Source organism: Corvus moneduloides, chromosome 10, assembly GCF_009650955.1.
Source record: "Corvus moneduloides isolate bCorMon1 chromosome 10, bCorMon1.pri, whole genome shotgun sequence".
Taxonomy (NCBI): domain Eukaryota; kingdom Metazoa; phylum Chordata; class Aves; order Passeriformes; family Corvidae; genus Corvus; species Corvus moneduloides.
In genome coordinates this window covers 2,898,253-2,921,196 of record NC_045485.1, presented here as the reverse complement: position 1 = coordinate 2,921,196, position 22,944 = coordinate 2,898,253, and the positions used below count along the sequence as shown (strand labels likewise).

The 22,944-nt window shown below is 44.8% G+C and overlaps 1 protein-coding gene and 1 long non-coding RNA gene across 3 annotated transcripts in view; one reads left to right on the top strand and one right to left on the bottom strand.

Annotated features, from left to right (window-relative positions):
- Positions 1-22,944, top strand: part of RYK (receptor like tyrosine kinase) — a 55,809-nt gene that overhangs the window by 9,568 nt on the left and 23,297 nt on the right. Inside the window, exons 2-8 of one of the 2 annotated variants that reach the window (XM_032119700.1) lie at positions 8,120-8,241; positions 9,939-10,038; positions 10,357-10,491; positions 12,717-12,773; positions 13,422-13,566; positions 17,487-17,587; positions 20,408-20,542. In XM_032119700.1, coding sequence (XP_031975591.1) covers positions 8,120-8,241; positions 9,939-10,038; positions 10,357-10,491; positions 12,717-12,773; positions 13,422-13,566; positions 17,487-17,587; positions 20,408-20,542 — 795 coding nt within the window. The remainder of the gene's footprint in view (positions 1-8,119; positions 8,242-9,938; positions 10,039-10,356; positions 10,492-12,716; positions 12,774-13,421; positions 13,567-17,486; positions 17,588-20,407; positions 20,543-22,944) is intronic. The other variant, XM_032119701.1, reaches the window with a different exon arrangement.
- LOC116448779 lies at positions 17,960-22,236 on the bottom strand. Its single transcript, XR_004242112.1, has 3 exons — positions 21,238-22,236; positions 18,779-18,839; positions 17,960-18,034 (listed from the first exon to the last, which is right to left on the bottom strand). It is a non-coding gene; the product is annotated as an uncharacterized LOC116448779 (long non-coding RNA).

Sequence of the window (22,944 nt, the reverse complement as noted above, 5' to 3'; positions counted from 1 at the left end):
TTTTTCCTTGAAATGGCCAAATTTCATTTAGAAAGGTGCTCTCAGGAGCAGAGTTCACTTGCATTTTGCTCTGAGGTGAGATATACGGTTTTGGTTTGGGTTTTTCCCCCCCAGTCAGAAGTGTCATTTAACTATTTCTGCAGGCTCTTTATATCCTACTTAGCAGAAAAGTGGAGATTTTTTTTCTGTAGGTGAAGGAGAGAAAAACATGGTTGAAATGTAATTGTTGTTGTTCAGAGACAAAGGGTAAGCAGGTAGGTCCTAGGAACAATAAATATCTTCTATTTAGTATGGATCGAGTTAAATATTGATTGTTTTTCAGCAGCTGGCATCTCCTAGGGGAGCTTCTTCCTGTGGAAGTGAAGAAGTCCTCCCTCTGACTTTCCAAAAGGCCTTTCAGTGGAAAAAATCCCATTTGCCTGGGGTGTTGAACTTGCAAATGGTATTTAACAGCTTCAGTGAGGTGAATTGGGGGTGAACTGCCTGTGAAGATTCACAAGGACTTAATGAGAGCTCGTAGCTAAGAGTTTTTCTCCTGTTTGCTGGATGTTGGGAGACTTCCTGCTAAGATTTCCTGCCGGGGAGTCTTGGTTGGTTTTCAAGGATGCATTAATTGCCTTAAAGATATGTTGAGTATTTCCTCAAATGGAATGCCTTGCGCGTTGTATTCCCCCTCCAGCTCATGAGAAGTTAACTCTGCACAGGTAACAAAATAACCACAGCCCATGTTCCCTCTGCTCCTGCTCCTTGGAGCTGGGTGAGCTTGCAGAGCTGTGAGTATTGCTGGCTTTGTGCTGCTGCTTTGTCTTTCGGCTTGACACTGATCACCATCCTTTGACACTCCCTGGTGCCTGTGTTAGGAGACTGAAAAGCTGCTTCTTCATCATCTCCACGTTGCTGAAGGTTTAACTTGGTTTTGCCCTGTTTGATTTTTCATCAGTCGTCTTTTCCACAGACTCCCAATCTTTAAGGTGTTTAAAAACAAGTATTTCAGCCCAAAATCCTGACCAGCAACTCAACTGGCAGACTGTGGCTTTGTGGAAAGCTTAAGTAAAAATGCAAATGGAAGACTGTGGTCAGTTACTTGTTTTATTAAAGCAAAGTTCACTTTGTTGTTGTACGTACTGGATATGTACAAATAGGATGTAAGAAGGTTTTTATGTGCCTGTATTTTCAGATGCTTAGTATTGCATCCCAAATAGTTTGCTATTTTCTGAACTAAATTGATCCATGTGGATCAGCTTGCATCTTTTTTCTTGTATCTTTGAACTCCCAGCTGTAGTTTCAGCCCTGGGCAAGCTGATTGTTGAATTAAGTGCATTGAAACTAATAAGGCTTGCTCTAGGAACGTGTTCTTTCTACCCTGTAAAGAGAAGAAGTTTCAGTAGTCAAGAGCTGATTTTTAATCCTTCAGTCACGTTTCCTTGTGTTTGGGCTGTATTTTTCAGTGGACATTTGCAGAACCTGCTGCAAAAAAAGCAAAGTTTAGCATTTAAAGTCAGTGTTTCAGACTTAGGGTGCACTTTAAATGAAAGGAAAATGGAAGTAAAAAGAAGCTGTCTTTCTTCAGCAAGGTAAATTGTCCAGTGGCAGGAGAATCCAGTGTGTTTATGGAGTGGGATGAGCAGGCTTGGGAGGGGGGTGACGTTGGAGGGGTGTTGAGCCTTGAGGTTTGTACTCTCTCATGTGAGTGTTCATCCTGGAGTGGAAACTTCTGGTCTGGCCAGAGGACTAACCCAGAAGAGCTGCTCAGGAGCAGAGGCCTCATTCTCTGGAGTACGTAATAGAACAAATAAAATATTTATTTAAGGATCATAATTCACTGAACTGGGTAAATCTTCCCTATTAATTGGTTTCAGTGGCTGTGAGCCAGGATCAGGAGTGGCTCTGCTCTGGGAGGGCTGTGGTGGTTCGATGTCACACTGCAGAGATTTCTCAGCTGCTGATGAAGAAACTCTTTTAAATTACAGACCAGAGCATTAAGAAAACAACCCCCAATTTCACTCATTTCTCTGCTGGAGAGCCACTGGACAGATAATTATGTCAGCTATTGTTACCAGACTGCTTTTAATGAAAATGCTGCTTGTTGCAGTATTCTAGCCCTAGTCTAGTAGCAAACTCTTGCATTGCACACTCATTTTTGATCTCCCCATTTAAGACAAAATCTGCCCAAATTATGTTACAGAGATTTGAAGTGATTTAGTAATGAAGTGTAACCCCAGGTAAGAGACTCCTAAACACTGCTGTCATGTTTAAGACGAACGTGTTAGAACTGGTGCATGTTGCAGGATAGATAAAAATAAAATCCAATTTTCCCATGGTGGCAGAGGCAAGCTTCTTTTGTATATTGTGCTTAAAATGAAAAAAAAAAAAAAAAAAAAAAAAAAAGAGTTGAAGCTAGACCGCATTTGCACAAGGGCGTTTGAAAAGAAGTGTTTTGTTAGGCTGCTAGACTGACATGATTCAATTTTGTCATGAACACAAGGGCTGCCCAGCATCCTTGGCATCTGGGAATGAAAGTTGGCCTCTCCCCTTCCTTTCTGAGCTTCTTCAGATGTTTTGTTATGTTAAACAGTGCAAAGAATGACAGACTTTCTCTGTGCTGCTGCTTAAATTTACCTTTTTGTTTGCCTTCAACTTTAATTTATTCTTTCAACTCTGTGCCCAAGGTACAAAGATGGGGAAGTTAATAATGAGATTTAGAGGTTGCCTGGGTAAAAGGGTGGTGGTTTTGCCTTGAAATCCAGGCAGAGCATTGCTCTGAACTGATTTCATGTGTGTTGGTGTAGGTTAGTCAAGTCCAAGTAAGGAGAAACCAGATCCTTCCGTGCTGTGCGTTGTCTGCATATGGACTTGTTTAGGGAGCTTTGCCAAAGCAAAGCTGCAGCCCAGCTTTTCAAACTGGTCAGCATCGATCACCAATATTCTGCTTAAACCAACAGAAGCCTTTTGGAAAAGCTGCTTTTTCTCCTCTGCATTTTGTGATATTTCTTTGTAAGGTTCTCCACCCCTTTCTTTATGTTTTGCCATTTTGTGTAGAAAATGATTGAGGAGCTGCCCATTTCCTGTAGCTGTTTGTATTGCATCTGTGTTTTCCTCCTAGAGCCACCTGTTTTCTCCTTTTATTATTCCATTTAGGACACAAGACATTAAATCCATCTTGGATTTGCCCTACTTAGTGCAAAGGAAGAATTGAGCACCTTCAGAGGAGCCCAGCATCTTGCAGAATGATGTTTTCCCTCCCCTCACCCACCACGAGGTTTAGGTTTAGTAGTGTACTGAGCATTCTTGAAATCTGAAGCAACTGAGAAACTAGAACTTATTTCTCTTTTCCACTGCAACCTGCTGCCTCAGCTGCTGCATCTTATGCTGCTGCTGACTTTGAAAGAGATTTACATTAAAAAAGTGAAAATTTGAGGTCGCTGCTTTAGGCTGTGTATTGACAGTGACCTGCTTCACTTGATGCCATTTTTCTAAGCTACCTACACCCAAAGAATGCTTTGGAAAAACCTTACAGTATCCAAATGAATTCACAGGACTGTTTTAGTATAAGCTCCATCTAAGTGCTGCTGCAGTCTCACCCTCCATGTGGGATACTCCTGGGCATCCTCACTAATCCAGGGAGTTAAACTCACTGAGGAGTGTTCCCCCACTTGTTCCTCTCCCTGCATAGTGCCAGCTTGACTTCTTGCACTTGGCTTGCTGAAGGCTTGAATAAGGAATGTTGCCAGGCATGTGTGAGTGTGCAAGTCCGAAGGAAAAGGGGGAAATGCAGAATTGAAGCAATTCTGAGTTAAACAACTCCAGCTGTCATGGTGAGACTTGGATCCCACACCCCATCAGTGAAGCACGGCTCTGGCTCTCATTGCTGTTCTCTGCAGTGCCCTGTGTGATTCCTGATGTGTCTGTACCTTCCCAGTGCCTTCCCTTGCAGCTGGAATGTGGTGCAGCTCCTGGCATCGCCGGGATCGGGATTGGCACTGGGCTCCCCTGTGGCAGCAGAACACACCTGCCTCCCTGCAGCACAGGCCGGGGCTTTTTCTCACTGGCAGGTTCAGCTGCAAATTTTTGTGTGTTTTGCTGGCCTGATTGAGATAAATTATACAGAGAGAGTGCTTGGGGAATTCAGGATTGAGTTGGGGAGTCAGTGAGGGGATGAAAAATTAGGAATGGAAGGGTGGTCTGGAAGCAGATCTGTCCTGTGGTGGATTGGAGATGGGGAGATGGGAGCTTGCTTGTCTGGGGAGGACCCTGGTTCTTAGCTGTGCATGGGAAATAGAATTTTGTCTGTAGTTCAGTGTGGAAAGATGTGCTAGAGGAAATGTTTTAATTGCTGATAAGCTTAAAAGGGGAAATTACTGTACAGTATTGAAACACTGACTATTTCCCAAGGGCGTATCTATTGGTTTCCAGGCTTGGAGAAAGCATTGACCCAGATTGCTAGGAGAAGAAATACCTAGTGAGAAGCAATTGGAAGATACTGCCTGTGAGTTTAATCACAGAATCATGCAAAGGTTTGGGTTGGAAGGGACCTTAAAGCCCATCCCATTCCACCCCCTGCCAGGGGTGGACACGTCCCACTAGCCCAGGGTGCTCCAAGCCTCATCCAACCTGGCCTTGGGACTTGCAGGGATGGAGCAGCCACAGCTTCTCTGGGCACCCTGTGCCAGGGCCTCACCTCCCTGGCACAGAGAATTTCTTCCCAGCATCCCATCTAACCCTGCTCTCTGGCAGTGTGAAGCCGTTCCCCCTTGGCCTGGCACTCCAGCCTCTTATCAAAAGTCCCACTCCATCCTTCTTGCAGAACTTCCTAAAGTTTGTGATCCACAAACACTGGAAGCACAGAGGATCTGCCGGTAAAGGGTCACTGCGTCCTCAGGTGTTAATCCTTCCCTAGACACTTTCTTTAGCTCCCTGATGGCAACAGGATGCTGAGCCAGACAATCTTGTGCCTTTTTTAGGAATTCAGAGCTGTAGGACAAAACCTCTGAAATTATTTTTCTGTGCCAGTCTTGAAGCATAATATTTTGAAGCAATACAGCACAACATTGATTCTCGTGCAGCTCTTACATTTTGCATGTGAAATTCATATAATTAGTGTCTCCTGTTAGAGTGGAGCTTTTTCTGGCAGTACAGGCACAAAGCATCAGTGTCCTATAGAATGAAACTATTCAGTGTTGTACCACCACTAAAGCTTAGAGGTTTGATTGATCTTCTGTAGGGTAATTTGGTTTTGTACACCTTTAGATGATATTGCACATCAAGATACTTCTGACAGCTTCAGTTAGGATTGCATTTTGTATTACTTTTATGAAGCTGGGTTTTTGCAACAGGCAGTTTTATTGCCATGTGCCCATTTGATTACAATAACCTGTTTCTCTACAAAGTTTTTATTAAATCAAGGATTATCATCCTGAAATTCTGAAATGTTTTTGTGAACCTCTGGTTGCTGGGACCATTTATCAACAAGAGAAGGTTTTCTTTATTCTGGAGGCAGCTTCCTTGTTCCAATTTCATTATTTCACATTGCTAATCCTTTTGTTTTCCTAATTTTAAAAACAATTTGTACTTAATGGGGCTCATTTGAATGAAGGTTATGCCTTTAAACCTTCTCATCTTGATTGGATCTAATGCCAAGTGTCTGATAGTTATGAGCTCTTCTTCACACTCCGATGTTTTCTAACTCTTGAGTTGAGTTTCATGTATAAACATGTAGACATGTAAAATGATCTGGGCAGGGGTTTTTGAAGTTTGCTGTTGCTTTTATGTGTTTTCAAAGTTGGGGTTTTTTTTCTGGGTCTGTGTTGGCTTCTCCCTCCTCGCTGGTTTGCTGGTGGATATGTTTTTGCATTTCCCATTTATTATTAAGTGAAAATAGGGACTATGTGTACAGGGAATATTGAGCTTCTCTTTTAGGTACTGTCTGAGGCTGTTTACATTCAACACTTAGAGCAGCACCTGCATCTTTTTCTGCTCAACATCTTGTGCAAGACAATTCCTTCCTGGAATTACTCCATTATCCTGATTCCTTTCATGCATCCAATCTTTGGGGTTCTCCCCTTTGCCACCCCCACGTACCTGTGATTAAACTGTGGGGGTTTGGTTAAGTTTTGGGACCCTTATGAGCCAGCAGGGATTAAAAGTATTTAACAGCAACAAGAATGAAGAGGAACATCTTGGCTGCATTTCTGTAGCTTGTGGAAACAAGGTGGATTAAGTCAAGTTCTGAAATAAGAGAAAATGTCACTTTGTACTGATCCATGCCTGGCTTTTGCACTAAACAGGAGGAATTATTTCTTTTGAGCTGATGCTCCCTTTCTTCAAATACAGCTTATCTACACAGTTCAGTGGTTAGCTTGGATTTATTTTTCCTTAATTTCTTAAGAAAACCCAACCTTTCATGATTTGCTGGATTCTTGAAATGACTTCAGGATGCCTTAAATGCTGTTGTCTTGAAGTCACAGCCTCTCTAATATTCTTGACTTTCAAGCCATAAAAAAAATAATTCATGGAATCACAGAATGGTTTAAGTTGGAAAAAGCTCATCCAGTTCCATCCCCTGCCATGAGCAGGGACACCTCCCACTTGCCCAGGGTGCTCCAAGCCCCATCCAACCTGGCCTTGGACACTTCCAGGGATGGAGCAGCCACAGCTTCTCTGGGCACCCTGTGCCAGGGCCTCCCCACCCTCGCAGGAAAGAGTTTCTTCCTAATATTCCATCTAAATCTCTCCTGTTTCAGTTTAAAATCATTCCCCCGTGTCCTGTCACTGTCTCACTTTGAAAAATGTCTCCCTGTTTTTTAAGAGCTCTCTTTAGGTACTGGAAGGCCATGAGGAGGCATCCCAGAATCCGCTATGTTCCCGTTTGCACTGTGACTGTTTGATTTGAACTCCATTCCCTCAGTGTGGAATATTCAGTGTCTGATTTACCCCGTTGTTCTCCTGGCATGTCCAAGAGCCTTGATAGCTCTTGGAGCACTGGAGGAAGAGCTGTATGACACAAGGCCAAATGGTACTGACTGCAAATCCAGTGTGGTTTTGTCCTGGAGGATATGGAGCTGGGATTAATTTTACCCCTGCAGGGAAGCAGTGCTTACTCTACCACTGATTGCTCTTGACACCCAGGGCAAGCTGCAGGGTCCTACTCCGTGTTCAGCGTGACCTTGGATTGTGTGCTGCAAAAAATAACAGCAGCTGCAGTGTTTATAATATCAGGGTCTGTGTCTTATTTAGGGAAATGCACCTTAGTGCTCTGTAATGAATAGTATTGTGGGGCTTTCAGGTCTCTAGGTGTGTTTAAATGTTCAGAGAGCAAAGGGTAGCCACAAAATGTTACTATTGCTGGGTGTACAAATGTCACCTCTCAGTCTGTACGAGGGAGAGTGACTTTCTACACGAGCAGACAGTGATAGGACAAGGGGGAATGGTTTTAAACTATAAAAGAGAGATTTAGATTAGATATTGGGAAGAAATCCTTCCCTGTGAGGGAGGTGAGGCCCTGGCACAGGTTGCCCAGAGAAGCTGTGGCTGCCCCATCCCTGGAAGTGTCCAAGGCCAGGTTGGATGGGGCTTGGAGCACCCTGGGTGGGACTGGATGGGCTTTAAGGTCCCTTCCAACCCAAACCCTCCTGAGATTCTGTGATCTAATTACCTTGAAGCTAATTCCATACTGCTTAGGTGTCTTGGGCTCAAGGAATGAGCTGTTCCAGAAGGAATTACCTATGATTAACCGGCTGATAATCCAGAGCAGTTTGGTTTGAGTGAACGCAGTTGTAAACAAAACGAGCCATGATTCCCAGAAGCAGAACGGGATGTTCAGGAGAGCCGGCAATGACTCTCCTGGATGTTTGTATGAAAAGTTGTGTTTCCTTCCACTATATTCCAGCTTTTACCTGTTCCTTAGGCTGTGGCACTTCTGAAGTGATTGCTCTGTAAGGCTTTGGAGCACTCTGTGAGAGCTGACGTCTGTTGGCCTTGGTCTCCAAACCTGCCTTGGAATTTATGGACTGGGGGAAGTGTTTGCTTGAACTTGCTGTGGAGCTGCTGGTCCTGAAAGCTGTTTGTTCCAATGTGTTTGGTCCTGTTCTTCCCTGTCTTACTCTTCTCTTTCTCCTTACAGGTCTGGATGCAGAGTTGTCTTACGTGAGGAATGATGTGGTTAATCACTATGCCTTGTCCTTCAATCTCCTCATACCCAGCGAGACCAACAATCTCCACTTCACCTGGCATGCCAAATCCAAGGTGAGCAGGCATGACTTCTGCTCTGGGTACTTGAGACATGAGCTGTTCTGCTTGCTGAATACCCACTGCTATCTTTTAAGGGTTTTTTTCTTTGCAAAAATTAGCATATGCAATGTGTAAAATACTTACTTATATGACTGCAGGCAGCAGGTTAAGATGGTATACGTCCAAGCTGTTCCCTATTTTAGAAAGTTTAAGCACTTATTTCAATGTATTTTGTACTTCTTGCTCCTGGCAAAGTCCATGTATGCATGCAAGCCACTGGCTGTGGAATCTCTTCCTTTGGTGCATTGGACACACAGAAGGGCAGCCATGAACTGAAGCCTCTGGAAATCATACATAGAGCAATTGTTGTAGAGATTTCTAGAAACATATGCTTGGAGACATGGAGAGCCTATAAAAGCAGCATCCAGTATGTTATTACTGAGCCCTGATTAAATGGAAAGGGTTTTTATGTCACTTAATCACTATGCCTGGAGCATGCAGCAACAGCTGTCAGAGAGATTGCATATGCTCTTACATTCTGAAGCATTTCCAGTTACTTAACAATTTATTTTCATATATGAAATGATCTGTTTAGTCTCTGCCAGATGTTCATTCTGGTTTTTTTAAACTTGAGTGATGGTTGTTCTTCTGCCCTTAAGCAGGAAAGGCTGCAGGAGGAGCAGTAGCATTAAACAACTCCACCAGTGCAGGTCCTGAAGATTCCTCCTGCCACTGTTGTTCCCTTTGAGATGTAACTTGTTAAGAGAAGTGACTTTGGGCCTGCAGTGGAATTGGGTCAAGTGCCAGGCAGCCCTGATACCATATTCCACATGCACAGTGACACTTCAGTCAGTTACCATTTGAGTAGGAGTTCCCTTGTCACAGCTTCAGCCGTGGGCTGCCTGCATCACTGGCCCTGCCCTGGGTTTCCTTGGGCCTGGCTATGAATTGTGAGGAGGGATTTTGGAGCTTGTGGAGCCCTGCTTCCCATTCCTGTGATTCCACCCATCAGCATCTTCCATTCTAGCTTGGTGTAGTGCAGCTTGGAGGAGCTCAGAAACTTTGTGTCTCTTCTCTTGGCATCTTGACTGAAAAATAAATTCATAACAGAAGTGAACCCTATTATGTTTTAGAAAGGGGGAAAAACTAACTATTGGGGCAAAGTCAAACAAATTCATTCAGCTGAGAGTGGAGGGGTAGGATGAATTTCCAAGATCTTGTGACTTAAGAGTAGGTCCTGTACTTTTTTTTTGAATGAATGTTTGCAGAGTCAGCTTCTTAAGTGGAAACAAAATCTTGACTATAGTTGAATAAACTATTTCTAAGCAGTTTTGTTTGTAAAACTGACTGGGGGAGGGGGAATTTTTTGAATTCTTACGGCTTTAACAAACTGACTTTTGAACAAGTAAGTTAAAAAGTATTATCAAGTGAGGTTTGTGGGGGAATTTTTTTTAATACAGCACTCTGAATTCTGCCCCGGATTTTAAGAGCAGTTTCTCTTTTGGCTTTCTTAATTTGAACTGTCACAAAAGTCTTGATACTTAAATGTCACATAAGAAACTTGCAATATGGATGCCTAAAATTACCAGCACTCCTTGAAAATAATGTATGGGTTTTTATTTTCAAGAAGAATTATGAAAAGGGATGCTGCATTTCTTTATACTCCTGGGCAGATTTCTGATGTGTTTTCTCTCTCCCAACTGTTGTTACAGGTTGAATATAAACTGGGATTTCAGGTCCATGATCCCATGGCTATGGCTCTGCCCCAGGCCAATATTTCTCTACAAGGAGAAGTTCCTCGCACTCTCTCAGGTAAACTTCCCACCCCCATCCAGCTCATGGATGAATAATGGTTATTTAGCCACAAATGCAGTTTTAATAAAATGCTTAATAAAATTGACATAAATTAATTTTAAATCTGCATCCTTTAGTGCTCTGATAGCTGAAGTGATGAGGCGTGAAGACTAAAATAGCATTTCTTGGTATGGAGTTCTTTATAATGTGCTACTTTATGATGTTCATGATGTACTTCATGAACATCATCTCAAAAGGCCCTTATTTAAATGTTCTCTCATGCTAGTGTCTGAGAATGGCTCCCACTCCCCTGTGACCCCTGTGTTGTGTTCACAGTGTTCCGTGTCGAACTCTCCTGCACTGGCAGACTCGACTCCGACGTCACAATACTGATGCAGCTCAACTTAACAATAAATTCCTCAAAAAACATCACAGTTTTGAATTTCAAACGAAGGAAAATGTGCTACAAAAGTAAGAGATTAAGTTTCAGATATTTAAAAGTTCTTGCTGTTTAAGTATGATAGGACAGGGGAGTGGGATGGTGCATGATCCAGGACAGGAGTAAGAGAGTGAATTTTGGGGAGGATCAGAAGAAACCAGGTAAAATTCTGCCTTTCAGAGAGGAATGGGGACTTCTGGTTAAAGCAGAAGCTGGTGAATGAACAACTTTCCCCAAGAGTTCTGCTGCACTGACTGACCTTTTTATAGATATATAACAAAAAGCATTTTCTCTGTGTTTGGAAAGAAAAAAGCAGTTGCCTCAAAACTGCAACATTCTGAGGATTCAGATTGTTCTAAGAATTACCAAGAAAATCTACTTACCTTATAGATTGGGATAAAATTGGCTGTTTAGTGAGTGTAGGAGGTATTAGTCTGTTGGATGTGAAGTACAAAATGATCTTGGGACATGATCCAGATTTTGGAAATCCTGGACTGACTCTTCTGTGTTACCACTTGGGAATCTGCAATCGTAATTTATTCTTGGATTGTTCCTGTTTACTGTTGCTGCTACCTAGAATTTTCATAGTATTTTCATAGGCATCAGAAGAAAATTATTTTGGAGAATCCCAAGAGCTGTGCCCTCCTTAAAAATGGCTGTGGTGTCCCACTCCTAGGCAGTATTGGGGGATGGCCACCTCTCTCTTTGCATGCCCCTCCTGCCTCTGTTCAGCTTCCTTGGAGCCTTTGAGGACAGTAGCTGTCATTCCAAAGGGAGGTTTATCGCTTTTCTTGAGTATAAATTCTAAGGATAAACTTGTGGAAGGTATGGATGGAAGAGGCAACCATTCCTTGTAGCACATAACGTTGGGATACTCATGTTCCATGCATTGAGGCTTCAGGAGGACCATTCTTAATTCAAAGTGTGTATCTCCTTCTAGTAAAAATGGAGGTCTGGCTGATAATGTTGATGTTTTTACCTTTATTTCGTGTTTTCCTGGGTGTTTCTTCAAATACTCCAAGTGAGGGAAGTCAGCCCTGCTGATCCATTCACAGCTTACTGAGCTGTGGATGTGTGATGGAGCTTTCCATAGGCACCACACAATTCTCTGGGCGGTGAGACAGAGCCACTGCCTGAACCATCAGAAGTGCTCCTTACAAAGATCTCATTTCTGCAGGTTCATAAAAACCAAAAAAAGGCTTTGTTTGGTGTGAGTTGATTGGTGTAGAGCATACAGGGGGTTCTGATTGAATTTAATGCATAAGTTAGGAATATGCAGGAACATGCTAGTGGTTTTGCTCAGGGAATTCCTCATAGTTCCTCCTCAAGTTCAAAAAAGGGATAAAAAAATAAAAACTCTGATTTTTCCCTCCCTTGGCTTTTTCCTCCCTTTTTCCTAAGCTGAACTGGCTTACCAAGGAGTGGGAAGGGACTGTGCTGTGTTGGACACAGCCGGGAGTAGGAAGGGGGATGTGCAAGTGGGATTGTGCCTTTGCAGCCACAGAAATCCATGGGATTCCCTCAGCTGCCTGCAGATCCTCAGGGGGGTTCATCTGCAGGCATCTCCACAGCCTGCATTCCCCAGGTTTGCACTGCTCCTCTTGGTAACCAGACTCAGAGGAAGCTTCATGAAGATTTACCCACTTTCTAAAGGACATGAGCTGAGCATTGGCCTCCTGCCTTCAGTTGCATATTTATGAGTATTTAAATGGATATCTCCTTTTTCATCTTGTTTTAACTCTTTAACTCCTGACTGGCATCAGCTGAGAAGGCACAGTGTCCATGGCTGCATCTCTGATCCGTTCCTAGGATGAGCAACATTAGACTGGAGCCAGGATTTCCTCCAAAAGATCAGGGCAGTCTTGACTGAACATCCCAGGAATGATTTTCTCTCCCATTCAGAACTGATTCTGTGAGGTCTTTGTTTAGTGCCTTAGCAAACATGTATTCTGCACCTCTTCTTTCTGCTGCTTTGGACCTTGGGCAAGCTGCAGGGTTTTAGATGGATTCAGGGGGTTCAAGCTTTGCCTCACTGGACATGTGTGTCAGTGGTGAAATACCTGACCTCCTGTGTGTTTCAGTGTGATTTTAATTCTACCATGGTTAGGTATTTAAATGGAAATGTGTGGATAAGTGTAGTCCTTGAGTCAGCTCTCCTTTTTGGAAAAGCACATCCGTTTTTCCATACCTGAGGCAATGTGAAGGGCTGCAATAATAAATGTACTCCAAACTTCATGGCTTTCTCTCATCTCTTTAGAGCTCGAACCAGAAGTCAAATCTCCAACAGCTGATAAAAACAGCAGCAAGGCTATCTGTAAGTAATCCTGAATGTACAACTTGGGGTGTAAAAACTGAAAAACTTGATATGTGCTTTGATTCCACAGCTTTCCCCTATGAAAACAGTTCCCAAGTAGTCTCTGCTATACCCCTTACTGCAGTGGTTTTTTGGTAATTCATTGTTTTAACTGGTGAAGAGGAAAAAAACCTTTTCCAAGTCTTGTTAAAACTTTTGTATCACATCTGAGGGGCTCTGGTTTCCGTACAAGACTCTGATCTATTTTCTTGACCTTAGGACCTGTCTGGTTTGCTGTTCACTATTGAAGGAATAGAATGAGGTAGTTTCCTTTTCTCCCCTTCTAGCTGGAAACGTCACTGTCTGACTGTGGCTCCATAATACCCAAAATGGGAGCGTTTTTGCCAAAATGTTGTTGGAAAGCAGTGGGAAAGAGTGCTCAGTGCTCTCTTTACCTCCCACTGTCTCTTCCAGGGTAGTTGTTCTCCAGGATTCCTGATTGAACATTTGGGGTGGTTGAGGCTGCTGCCTCTCCCTGCCTCCAGCCCCTCTGCTTGTGGTGCTGTAACAAACTAACAAAATGTCGTTTCTTGGAGGTTTTATTTGGGGTTTTTTGTTGGTTTTTCTCCTTTTCGAGGAGGATTCAGTAACTTTCCACCTCTGTTCCAGTCGATCCTGTAAACGCAGCTCCTACCACTTCGACCCGGGTGTTCTATATCAGTGTGGGCGTGTGCTGTGCTGTGATATTCCTGGTGGCAATAATCCTGGCTGTCTTGCACCTCCACAGCATGAAAAGGATAGAGCTGGATGACAGGTATGTGTTCAGGCTTTCCCAGTGTGGTTTTGGGACTCCCAGATTTGTGGGAGTTTGGTCTCAGAATGAGCACTCTGGGGTAGTTTGCAATTTCTGCTCCCAGTGGCAAGCTGTAGCAGATACTGCCTGGGTAGGGTTGTGGTAAGAGCTGTGCTGCAGAAAGGCAGCAGTTGCAGGTGCTCTGCTGTTTATGAGGTGGAAGGGTTGTTCACGTTTTGCCAGAATATTTGTGTGGAGGGGGAAGATTCCGACAGAATCAGATCTGCAGGGATTGTCAGGATTGAAGGAAAAATTGACTTGGGCACACTGGAAAGGCAGGCTGAGAGAGCGGGGGGGTGTTCATACTGGAAAAAAGAAGGCTCAAGGGAGACCTTAGAGCCCCTTCCAGTGCCTAAAGGGGCTCCTGAACAAGGGCCTGGAGTGCCAGGACAAGGGGGAATGGCTTCCCACTGCTGGAGTTCTTACCTTTATTTTACCTTAGATGGGATACTGGGAAGAAATTCTTCCCTGTGAGGGTGGGGAGGCCCTGGCACAAGGTGCCCAGAGCAGCTGTGGCTGCCCCTGAATCCCTGGCAGTGTCCAAGGCCAGGTTGGATGGGGCTTGGAGCAACGTGGGATGGTGGAAGGTGTCCCTGCCCATGGCAGGGGATGGGACTGGATGGGCTTTAAGATCCCTTCCCACCCATAACATTCTGTGATCCACAATTGTGTGAAAACATTTGGGTTTTACTGACATCTGCAGGAGACTGAATTTCAGTTTTCCCTACTTTGATTGATTTTCCAGTGTTCACTTTGGCCTTGGGGTGCAGTCTGAGCATTACAACTGCTTGGTTTTAAAACTAATAATGTTGGGCTCTCCCAGATATATTTCCAGTCTGGAAAAACTGTAGCACATGCATGGGAAAGGGACTTGTAACATGAGTCCAAGGGCATTGGAGTGGGGATTAAACACCGAGGAGAAGGGAGGCTGGAAGAGCAGGTGGACTGAGGCTGTGTGAACAGCCTGCATCAGATGCAACTGTTCAGGAGCAGGCAGTGTGAAACTGGATCCTTTGGAAAACAGTCAGCTTGTGGGTGGTCACCCCTGTGAAAGGATATCTTGAACTAAAGGATGTCTTGAACTGCTTCTGTACTGCCTGCAGCCTCATGGAGTAGCTTTATCTTTTCATCCTCCTCTTTATCCATTCATCTGTTCCTTTCAGTTTTCTCCCTGCCACTCCCTCCCCTGGTGTCCCCAGCCCATGTGGCTTTGGTGGTGCCACTGCATCGAGCAGTTGTGGTTTCTCAGTTGATTGTAACCAAATGAATTTGTCAGCCTTCCTCAAATCCTTTGTGCCTGATTGTCTGATTGAGGGGTTTTAATCAGCTGAAGGTGTTAAAGGATGTGCAGCTTGCTTTAATTCAGAAAGGAAAAACATTACATTTATAGTGTGGGATAGTGTCATCTGTGAGGTTTTGAGGTGGCCAGCCCAGCAGTGTGATCAGGTGTCCTTCCATCTACTCCATTGCACTGGATTTCTGTGGAGATACAAGGTAAAAATCCTAAAAAACCAGCTGACCTTCTGTGGAGATAAAGCTAAAAATCCATCTAATGTTAGTCCTCTTTGGATTGCAGGTGTTAATAATTTGCTCTGAATCACTGTATATCCTGCTAATAAATTCTGATAAATTCAGGGGGCTTCCCCTGTCTGTGGGAGGGGATTGGAACAAGATGATCTTCAAGGTCCCTTCCAACCCAGACCACTGAGGGATTATATGAAGTTTGTGCAGCTCCTGGGGTTTAGCTCTTCAAGCGCCATGAGATGATGACTTTTTTTTTTGAGCCTGAAGGTGCCTGGCCTGGCAGAACTGTGGGTGTGCTGCTGTGTAAAAGCTGTGCTCAGGCAGTGCCGGAGCAAAGGCGTAACAGAAGCAAAATGTGCCTGAAAATCAGGAGCTGTGGGGTTTGTTTTGAACAAACTCACCGAGAGAAGCAACAACTTCTCATTTGGTTGTGAATAATAATCTCAGACTGTTTCTGTAAAAGGTTTGTGAATGGAATATGACAATGTCATAAGGCTTAACGACCTCCCAGGAGCAACAGAGCCTGGAAAACCCACTGGTGCTCTTAATTTCAACCCCCAGAATTAAATAAAACCAAGGAGGGTTGTTAACTGGAAGCTCAAGTCAGGCAGCCGAGTTTACAGGCTGCACATGGATTATTTAGGAACATTGTATTGGAAAGTCCACAGCAAATGCTGCAAATCTCAGAGCAAAGGCACTGGAAGAGTGCCAAGGAAAACTGGCATGGTTTAGCAGCAGGATAATGGGAGTCATTAAAGCAAGAAGGCATCATTCAAATAGCTGACAAAATATGCAAGTGAGGAAGCTCAGGAATTGAGTTAAACCTAAAACCCAGAAAGAAGCCAACCCAAAAGGGAGTTTTTCGAACTTGCAACAGGCATTAAAAGAATAAATAATTCCTTTCTCACACTTGCCTCCAGCCAAAGGAATCCGCAGGGCTGGTGGGTGATCAGGTTACAAAAGGAGTTTCCAGCCAGAGCAAGAAAAGGAAGTGCAAGTTGTGCCTTGGTGTGTGATGTGGACACCATGCCAAGACCTTCCTTCCTGGGGAGCTCGCTGCAGAGTGCATCATCCTGAAGCAGCTCATGGACACCATAGTGGGAACAGCTCAAATAAGCAGCAATAAATTGCCAGCACCAGAGAATATTCATTCAAAAATTCTGAAGGAAGTTAAAGGGGAGTAGCTAGACCAGCATCTGTGGCTTTTAGCCTTGTGCTAAATGCTGTGTTGGAATCCTGCACCTGGAAGCCAGGGAATGTGGGAATAACTGTAAAAAAATGGTTCCAGGGAGAGATGGAGGTCAGCTATAAATGAGTAAGTTTGTATTGTGAGATTCAGTAGATTCTGTTCCAAAGAAAAAATTCAGTGGGTGCATCCATGGTTATGGTATAATGGGGAAGAGTGGACTTGGATTTCTGTTTTTTAAAGGAAGCCTGGCTTCAGAGGTAGCTGTGGGCCTGGAGGGCATCACCAGCCATGTCTGACAGTCCTACAGGGGGTGGCTGGCACTGCTTGGTCAGTGCTCAGCAGCAGCCCAAGAAACATTAAATGTTGATTATTTGGCAAAGCAGAGGTGATATCCTAAACCAATTTCCTCTTTGTCCTCCCAATGCAGTCAGCAGTGGAGAAGCTTTGAAGTTGGATAAAAGGGGAGGGGGATGTTTGTGTGTTTGGAGGGGGGAACATCAGAAAAGCTTCTGGGCCTGCCATCTGACCTGCTGACAGGTTTTTGGTCCGTTACGGCTGCAACAGCCCTTTTTGTAGGGTTTTGATTATGAAAATAAGGCAGAAATCAGCCTGCTGTGGTTTAGGCTGTGGTTTACCTGTATCATGGGTACTCTGTGGCCCCCTGGTCGTTCTGCCCAAAGAAAGCATCTCAAAAAGCACATTTTAGGTGGTGCTGGAAGGGGCAGCAGGTACCCTTAGGGAGGGGAGTGACAAAGTAGGGTCAGTAGAGCAGTTTGGGCTGTAAAACAGAGCCCTCGTCTGAGTGGGACATCAGTGCCATGAGAGAAATGTGTGCAAAGCTTCTCTAGAATATAATAGCTGTTCTTGGTGTGACAGGGTGGTTCTGGTAAGGAATGTTTTGTGACTTTGATTGTTCAAAAGTGAGAAGTACTAGAAAATAGAGCAAATTCTGGAAAACAAATAGGAGGGAGCTGTTCGTGCTCAACAAACTGTAGTGCCAAGATTTATGAGTTACCTGAAATATATTTTCATGTGTGCGAGACTTCAAAAACTCTGCTCATTTCAAGTCTTGCCTGGAAAATCTCCTGATTTTCACCTCGGGAAGTTAATTTGGAATGTGTTGGAGTGGCAAGCAGCGATGTTGATGTGTCATTTTGTTTCCCAACAGCATCAGCGACAGCAGCAGCTCGCAGGGGCTGTCGCAGCCCTCCACGCAGACGACGCAGTACCTGCGGGCTGACACGCCCAACAACGCCACACCAGTAACCAGTAAGTGTTAATCTAAGCACAGACCCTCCTGCCACACTGCTTTGGTGTCAAGTACAAGAGGAGAGCATGAATAATCCTCTGGCTTTGTCACTTTGCCTCTTGAATTCACACAATGTGTGTTTTATCCAGCCATGCCATAGTCAGGAGTGAGTTCGGGGGCATGTGAGTGGTCATATGAGCATGAGACTGTGTTTGTCCCTTGGGTTATTTTCCCTGCACCCAGAGCAGTCAGCCAGCTAGGCTTCACCAGTAGCTGTGAAGCATCTGTTCTTTAACACTGGGAAGAATCTACCTCGTGCAGTCCAAGCAGAGAGAGAACAGGATGTATCCACCCAGCCCTGGGATCAGTTACCAAAGCAGATGATCGATCCCCTGTGCGTGAATCCTGTTGTGTTACTCTTTTCATCTCCTGTTGCTTTCAGCTGTGCTTGAAGTGATACCAAGTAGCTGAAGAGAGAGAGCAGTGAGTGGAAAGGAAGGGTGGCAGCAGTTTCTATACTGATCTGGTAACTGATACCACAGAATCACAGAATATCCCAGCTGGAAGGGACGCGCAGGGATCATCCAGGCCAGCCCCTGGCCCTGCACAGACACCCCAGCAGTCCCACCCTGGGCATCCCTGAGAATGTTGCCCCAGCCTCGGGGCCGTGCCCATTCCCTGGGGAGCCTTGGCAGTGCCCAGCACCCTCTGGAGGAAGAACCTTTCCCTGATCTCCAACCTAAACCCCTCTGACACAGCTCTGGCCATTCCTCGGGGTCCTCCTGTCCCTGGGCACAGAGACAAGAGCTCAGAGCTGCCCCTCAGGAGGAGCTGCAGACGGAGATCAGGTCTCTGTCTCCTCCAGGTTGAACAGACCAAGTGCTCTTGGCTGTGTTCTGAGTTAATTCTGTAGTTAATGAACGTATTTATTATCTGTGGAATTTTTACTCCTCAAATTATTGTCTGGTGGAGGACTATCCCATCCAGCACTGCTCCAGGGAAGGGACTGTTCCAGCTGGAGGGAAGGTGGCCAGCATAGGGACACACACGGGGTTTTTTAAAGCACCCCAAAGTCTCTCCCACTGTCCTCTGATGGCACTTGGTGACAGTGACTGTCCCATCATGAGGGAGCGCAGCAGAAAGGTTGTCATTACTCTCAGCCCTCCTGTGTTCTCCTTTTTTCCTCCCCATGTGTAGAAGCAGGTGTTTACCTGAGGTTGAACTGCAACTCTGGGAGAGATTTGGCTCGCTTCTAAATTGTTCTGTATCTCCCTAAAAAAAAAGGGATCTTATTTGTCACCTGAGTTCATCTTTCCCTCTCAAAGAGCTGCCTTTAAAATTTATTTCTTAAAAGCATTAAATTAAAAACAGTCTTTTAAAAATTTAATGTATGAAATGTTAAAAAAATTCCTTTTCACAGGGTTTGGAAGAGACCTTATCCTGCAACTTATTCTAGAGCTGCTTTCCCTCTTGTCACCTGAGTCCTCCCCAGCCTTTTTATTTTCCATCTCTTAGAGTCACAGAATCATTTAGGTTGGAAAAGCTCTCCCAGATCACCAAGTTCAGCTGTTCCCCCAGCACTGCCAAGGCCACCCGTGTCCCCAAGTGCCACACAGCTTTCAACTCCCTCCAGGAGTGTGGACTCCACCAGCTGGGCAGCTGTGCCAGGGCTGGACAACGCTTTAGGGAATGGGATTTCTCCTCATGCCCAATCTGAACCTCCCCTGGCACAACTCCTGGCCCTTTCCTGTTGTCCTGTCCCTGTTCCCTGGGAGCAGAGCCCAATCCCCCCAGCTGCCCCCTCCTGTCAGGGAGTTGTGCAGAGCCACAAGGTCCCCCCTGAGCCTCCTTTGCTCCAGCCTGAGCCCCTTTCCCAGCTCCCTCAGCCGCTCCTGGGGCTCCAACCCCTTCCCAGCTCCGTTCCCTTCTCTGGACACGCTCCAGGCCCTCAATGTCTTATCCCAGCTCAGGTTGAGCTGTTGATGTCCTGTCAACCTCAGGTTTTTTGTTTGGCTTTCTAAGTGACACAGGTTAATTCAGCTGAGTTCCAGTTGCTGGAATGTTGTCTCCCAGAATCCTCTGGCCAAGGGCAGGGGACCAAGCCCAGGATGATGGTTCAACCCTCCTCACCCTGCCCAGTGTGGTGGCCAATGTGCCCAAGTGGCAGCTGTTTGCTGGGGGCAGCCCTTGCTTCTCAGTGTCTCTTACCTGCTTTGGGACATGCCCAGTAGCACTGGAAATGGTGAAAATAGGAGAAGAGAAAAGGTTGGATGTGTGAAAGAATCAAGATTGACATTCCTGGTCATTTCACAGTTGCATAATATTGTTTTCAGTAACGTTTAAATTTTGAAGAAAGTATTATCAGAGTAATTCTTAAGATTTCTCTAATGATTCATATACGTGTACAAAAATATTCCAGCTTTTCTGACTCTACTGGTATATCCAAATGTCTGGAAGTGCCAGAAGAGGGCACTGGTAGTTTGTTAATGCCCTGCTGGGGTAAGGCATCTTCCCTGCTCCAAGTTTTCCAACACTCTATTTCCTCCTCCTGAGGGCAGTGCAGTGTTGATCACCTTCAGTACAGGAGTTTCCTTCACCTGGAGTTAATAATAAAAGTTGTTTGCATGACACTACAGAGAATTCCTGTGTGATTTCTTTCCCTGCAGATGATTATTCTTGTGGTTTTTGTTGCTTAATATTATCATCTTTCTAAAATTAATATATAACACATTTAAGACCGTGCTGCTCCACTGTGTGTGGAGCCATAGGTGGTGCAGAGGTGAAGCCCTGTGCCTGTTCTCATTCCAAGGGTATTTATGTTGGATTGTTTGGCTCTGCTGGCTCCTCAGGTTATCCCACATTACGGATAGAGAAGAATGATCTGAAAAGTGTCACTCTCATGGAGGCCAAAGCTAAAGTGAAGGACATAGCCATCTCCAGGGAGAGGATCACCCTCAAAGACGTGCTCCAAGAAGGTATTTACAGCACTCAGACACTTCATTCCTACCACACTGTGTAGTTACATGAATAGAAATACATATTTATTGGCAGATTTTTCTGAAATCATTCAGGGATGACATTCCTGATCTTCATAGCTTTGGTGGAGGGGAGGAATGATGAGTTATGTTTGCATTTGGGGTGTGGGGGGTGGGGAAAGCAGCTTCCAGAATTCATTAGGCTGGGGGAGCGACCAAGTGTGCTCAGTAAATCGTTCAGCTTGTCTGCCTTAATGAGCTGCTCCCTGAAGTGAAGGGTGGCTGAGGAGTGAGGTAAGCAGTCAGGGCTCTCAGTCAGCAGCCAAGGTAACTCACTTTTGGGAGCTCCTACAGGAGAGCGGCTCTTAACAACATAAAAATCAAAGCAAAACCAACCCAAAGCCCAGAAAAACTTCAATTGTCCAAATGTGGTGTCTCAGTTTGATAACTTTGATTTGGAAATCTCATCAGCAGATGCAACATTTACAGGCCTTATATAAAAGATTCAGAGATTACCTGATTGTTTTCACGGAATATCGTGAGTTGGAAGGACCCACAAGGATCATCCAGTTCCTGAGTTATTCACTCTTTGTTTAATGTGCACTTCAAAAGTGTTCATGCACAACATGAATTGATTCTTGTTGATACTGAGTTTGAAAAATAGCCTTAAATATTTGGTTTTCTTTGTCACTCACCTTCATTGCTGCAATTTTGAGTCTCTGTTCCCTGAGAAATCAAACTTCCCAAAGCTGGAGATTGGAGATAATCATCCTTTGGAGACAGAATGCTTTGTGTTAGTCTGAGCAGCAATGGAGGATGTTCCCATTCTCATTCAGTGAACCTCTGAGGAGGCAGCTCTGTGCTCACTTCCAGTGTGGGCTCTGCAAAAACCTTCCTTGGCGTGTGGGATGCGCTTTGTGTTCCTGTGGGCTGCCTGGAGCTGGGATGCTGGGAGTCATCCATGACTAGAAGTGACTCAGTGCCCCAGCAACGCTTCAGATGTTTGGTGACAAAGCTGCCCTGTTCTGCCAGATGAGGCACAAAGAGCTGTTGAATGCAGTTTGGACCCAGTTAATTCTGGGATCTCATCTCTTAGCCTCCAGCTGTTAATTTGAGTCCCAAGCTTCGAAAGTTAATCACAGAGTCATTAAGGTTGGAAAAGCCCTTTAAGGTCATGAGTCCAAACACTCCCCCAGCACTGCCAGTTTCAGCCATGTCCCCAAGTGCCACATCCACATGTCAGAGGACTTAAAAGACCTGACCAATTTTAGGTCAGGATCGAAGCAGTGTTGGGTCTCTGCCACTGAAGAACAAAAGAGCTTCAGAGGGGAAGAAGGGGATAAAGTAAATGTGTGCATGGAACTCAGATACATTTTATGGATCTGGGCCACAGATTAATTTTAAACTTCAAGTAGTTTCCACAGCTTCACCTGCTTTAACATTTTGGAAATCTGTATTTAGGCACTTTTCTCGAAGTGTTCAAGAACCAAGACAGGAGGGTTTTAGTTGCTTCAGTAATTCGTGGTGTGTAGTTGTAGTTGCCTGAGAGCCTCCCGAGTTCAGCTGCTGCTTAGTGAGATTGCAGTGTGAAGACCCCTGTCATGCAGGGTTTCCTTGCAGCCCCAGGGTAGGTGACAGAAATGTTGCACTGCCCCTGTTTAAGACCTATATTTCATACTATCAAAGATCTTTCAACCTAGTCAGGGAGGAGGAATGCCTGGGAAGGGGCTGTAATGCTGGAATAGACTGCGTGGAGATGATGCACACCTTGGTGCAGAAAGGTTTTGCCAAGCTGAGCAGTAAAAACCAATTAATTCTCTGTGTGTTGCCAGTTGTTCTCAGCCCAGCTCCTCAGAGTAGCTCCTCTTCCTGCAGCAGCATCAGTAATGTCTTGTGAATGGAAAAATGTTGGAGAGTCTGAAAGACCCCCCCAAACAAACCCAGCACCTTCCAGCTGAGGTGAAACTTTAGAATAATGTGATGCTGGTTATTTCAAACTGTTCCATATGAGCTGGCTGGCCAAAATTCCTGTTGCCTTGTGAATGTCCCCAAAAAAAACTTGGTCCTTGTGAGAAGTGCCTTGGCTTAGAATTCCAGACTGGGTGGGTGAGAAAAAGGACCTGGAGTTCTTAGTGCAGGGAGTTGACTGAAGTGCCACAAATAAACCATCATCATATTGATATTTAATTTCACTGGACTCTGCTGCTATCACTAGTTCACTCTCATGCTTGTCCCCTTAAGTTTTATTTATGTAAAACTTCAGCATTTGCTGCCTGTAATTGTGAATCCCCCTCATGCTGGAGAGTGGTTGGGTTCTCTCTTAGTGACTTTTTAGGGTTTAGGGACACTTGAATTGCAGTTACTCCTCACTTTCTGCTGTGAAAGGTGCTGTTTGCTTAAGA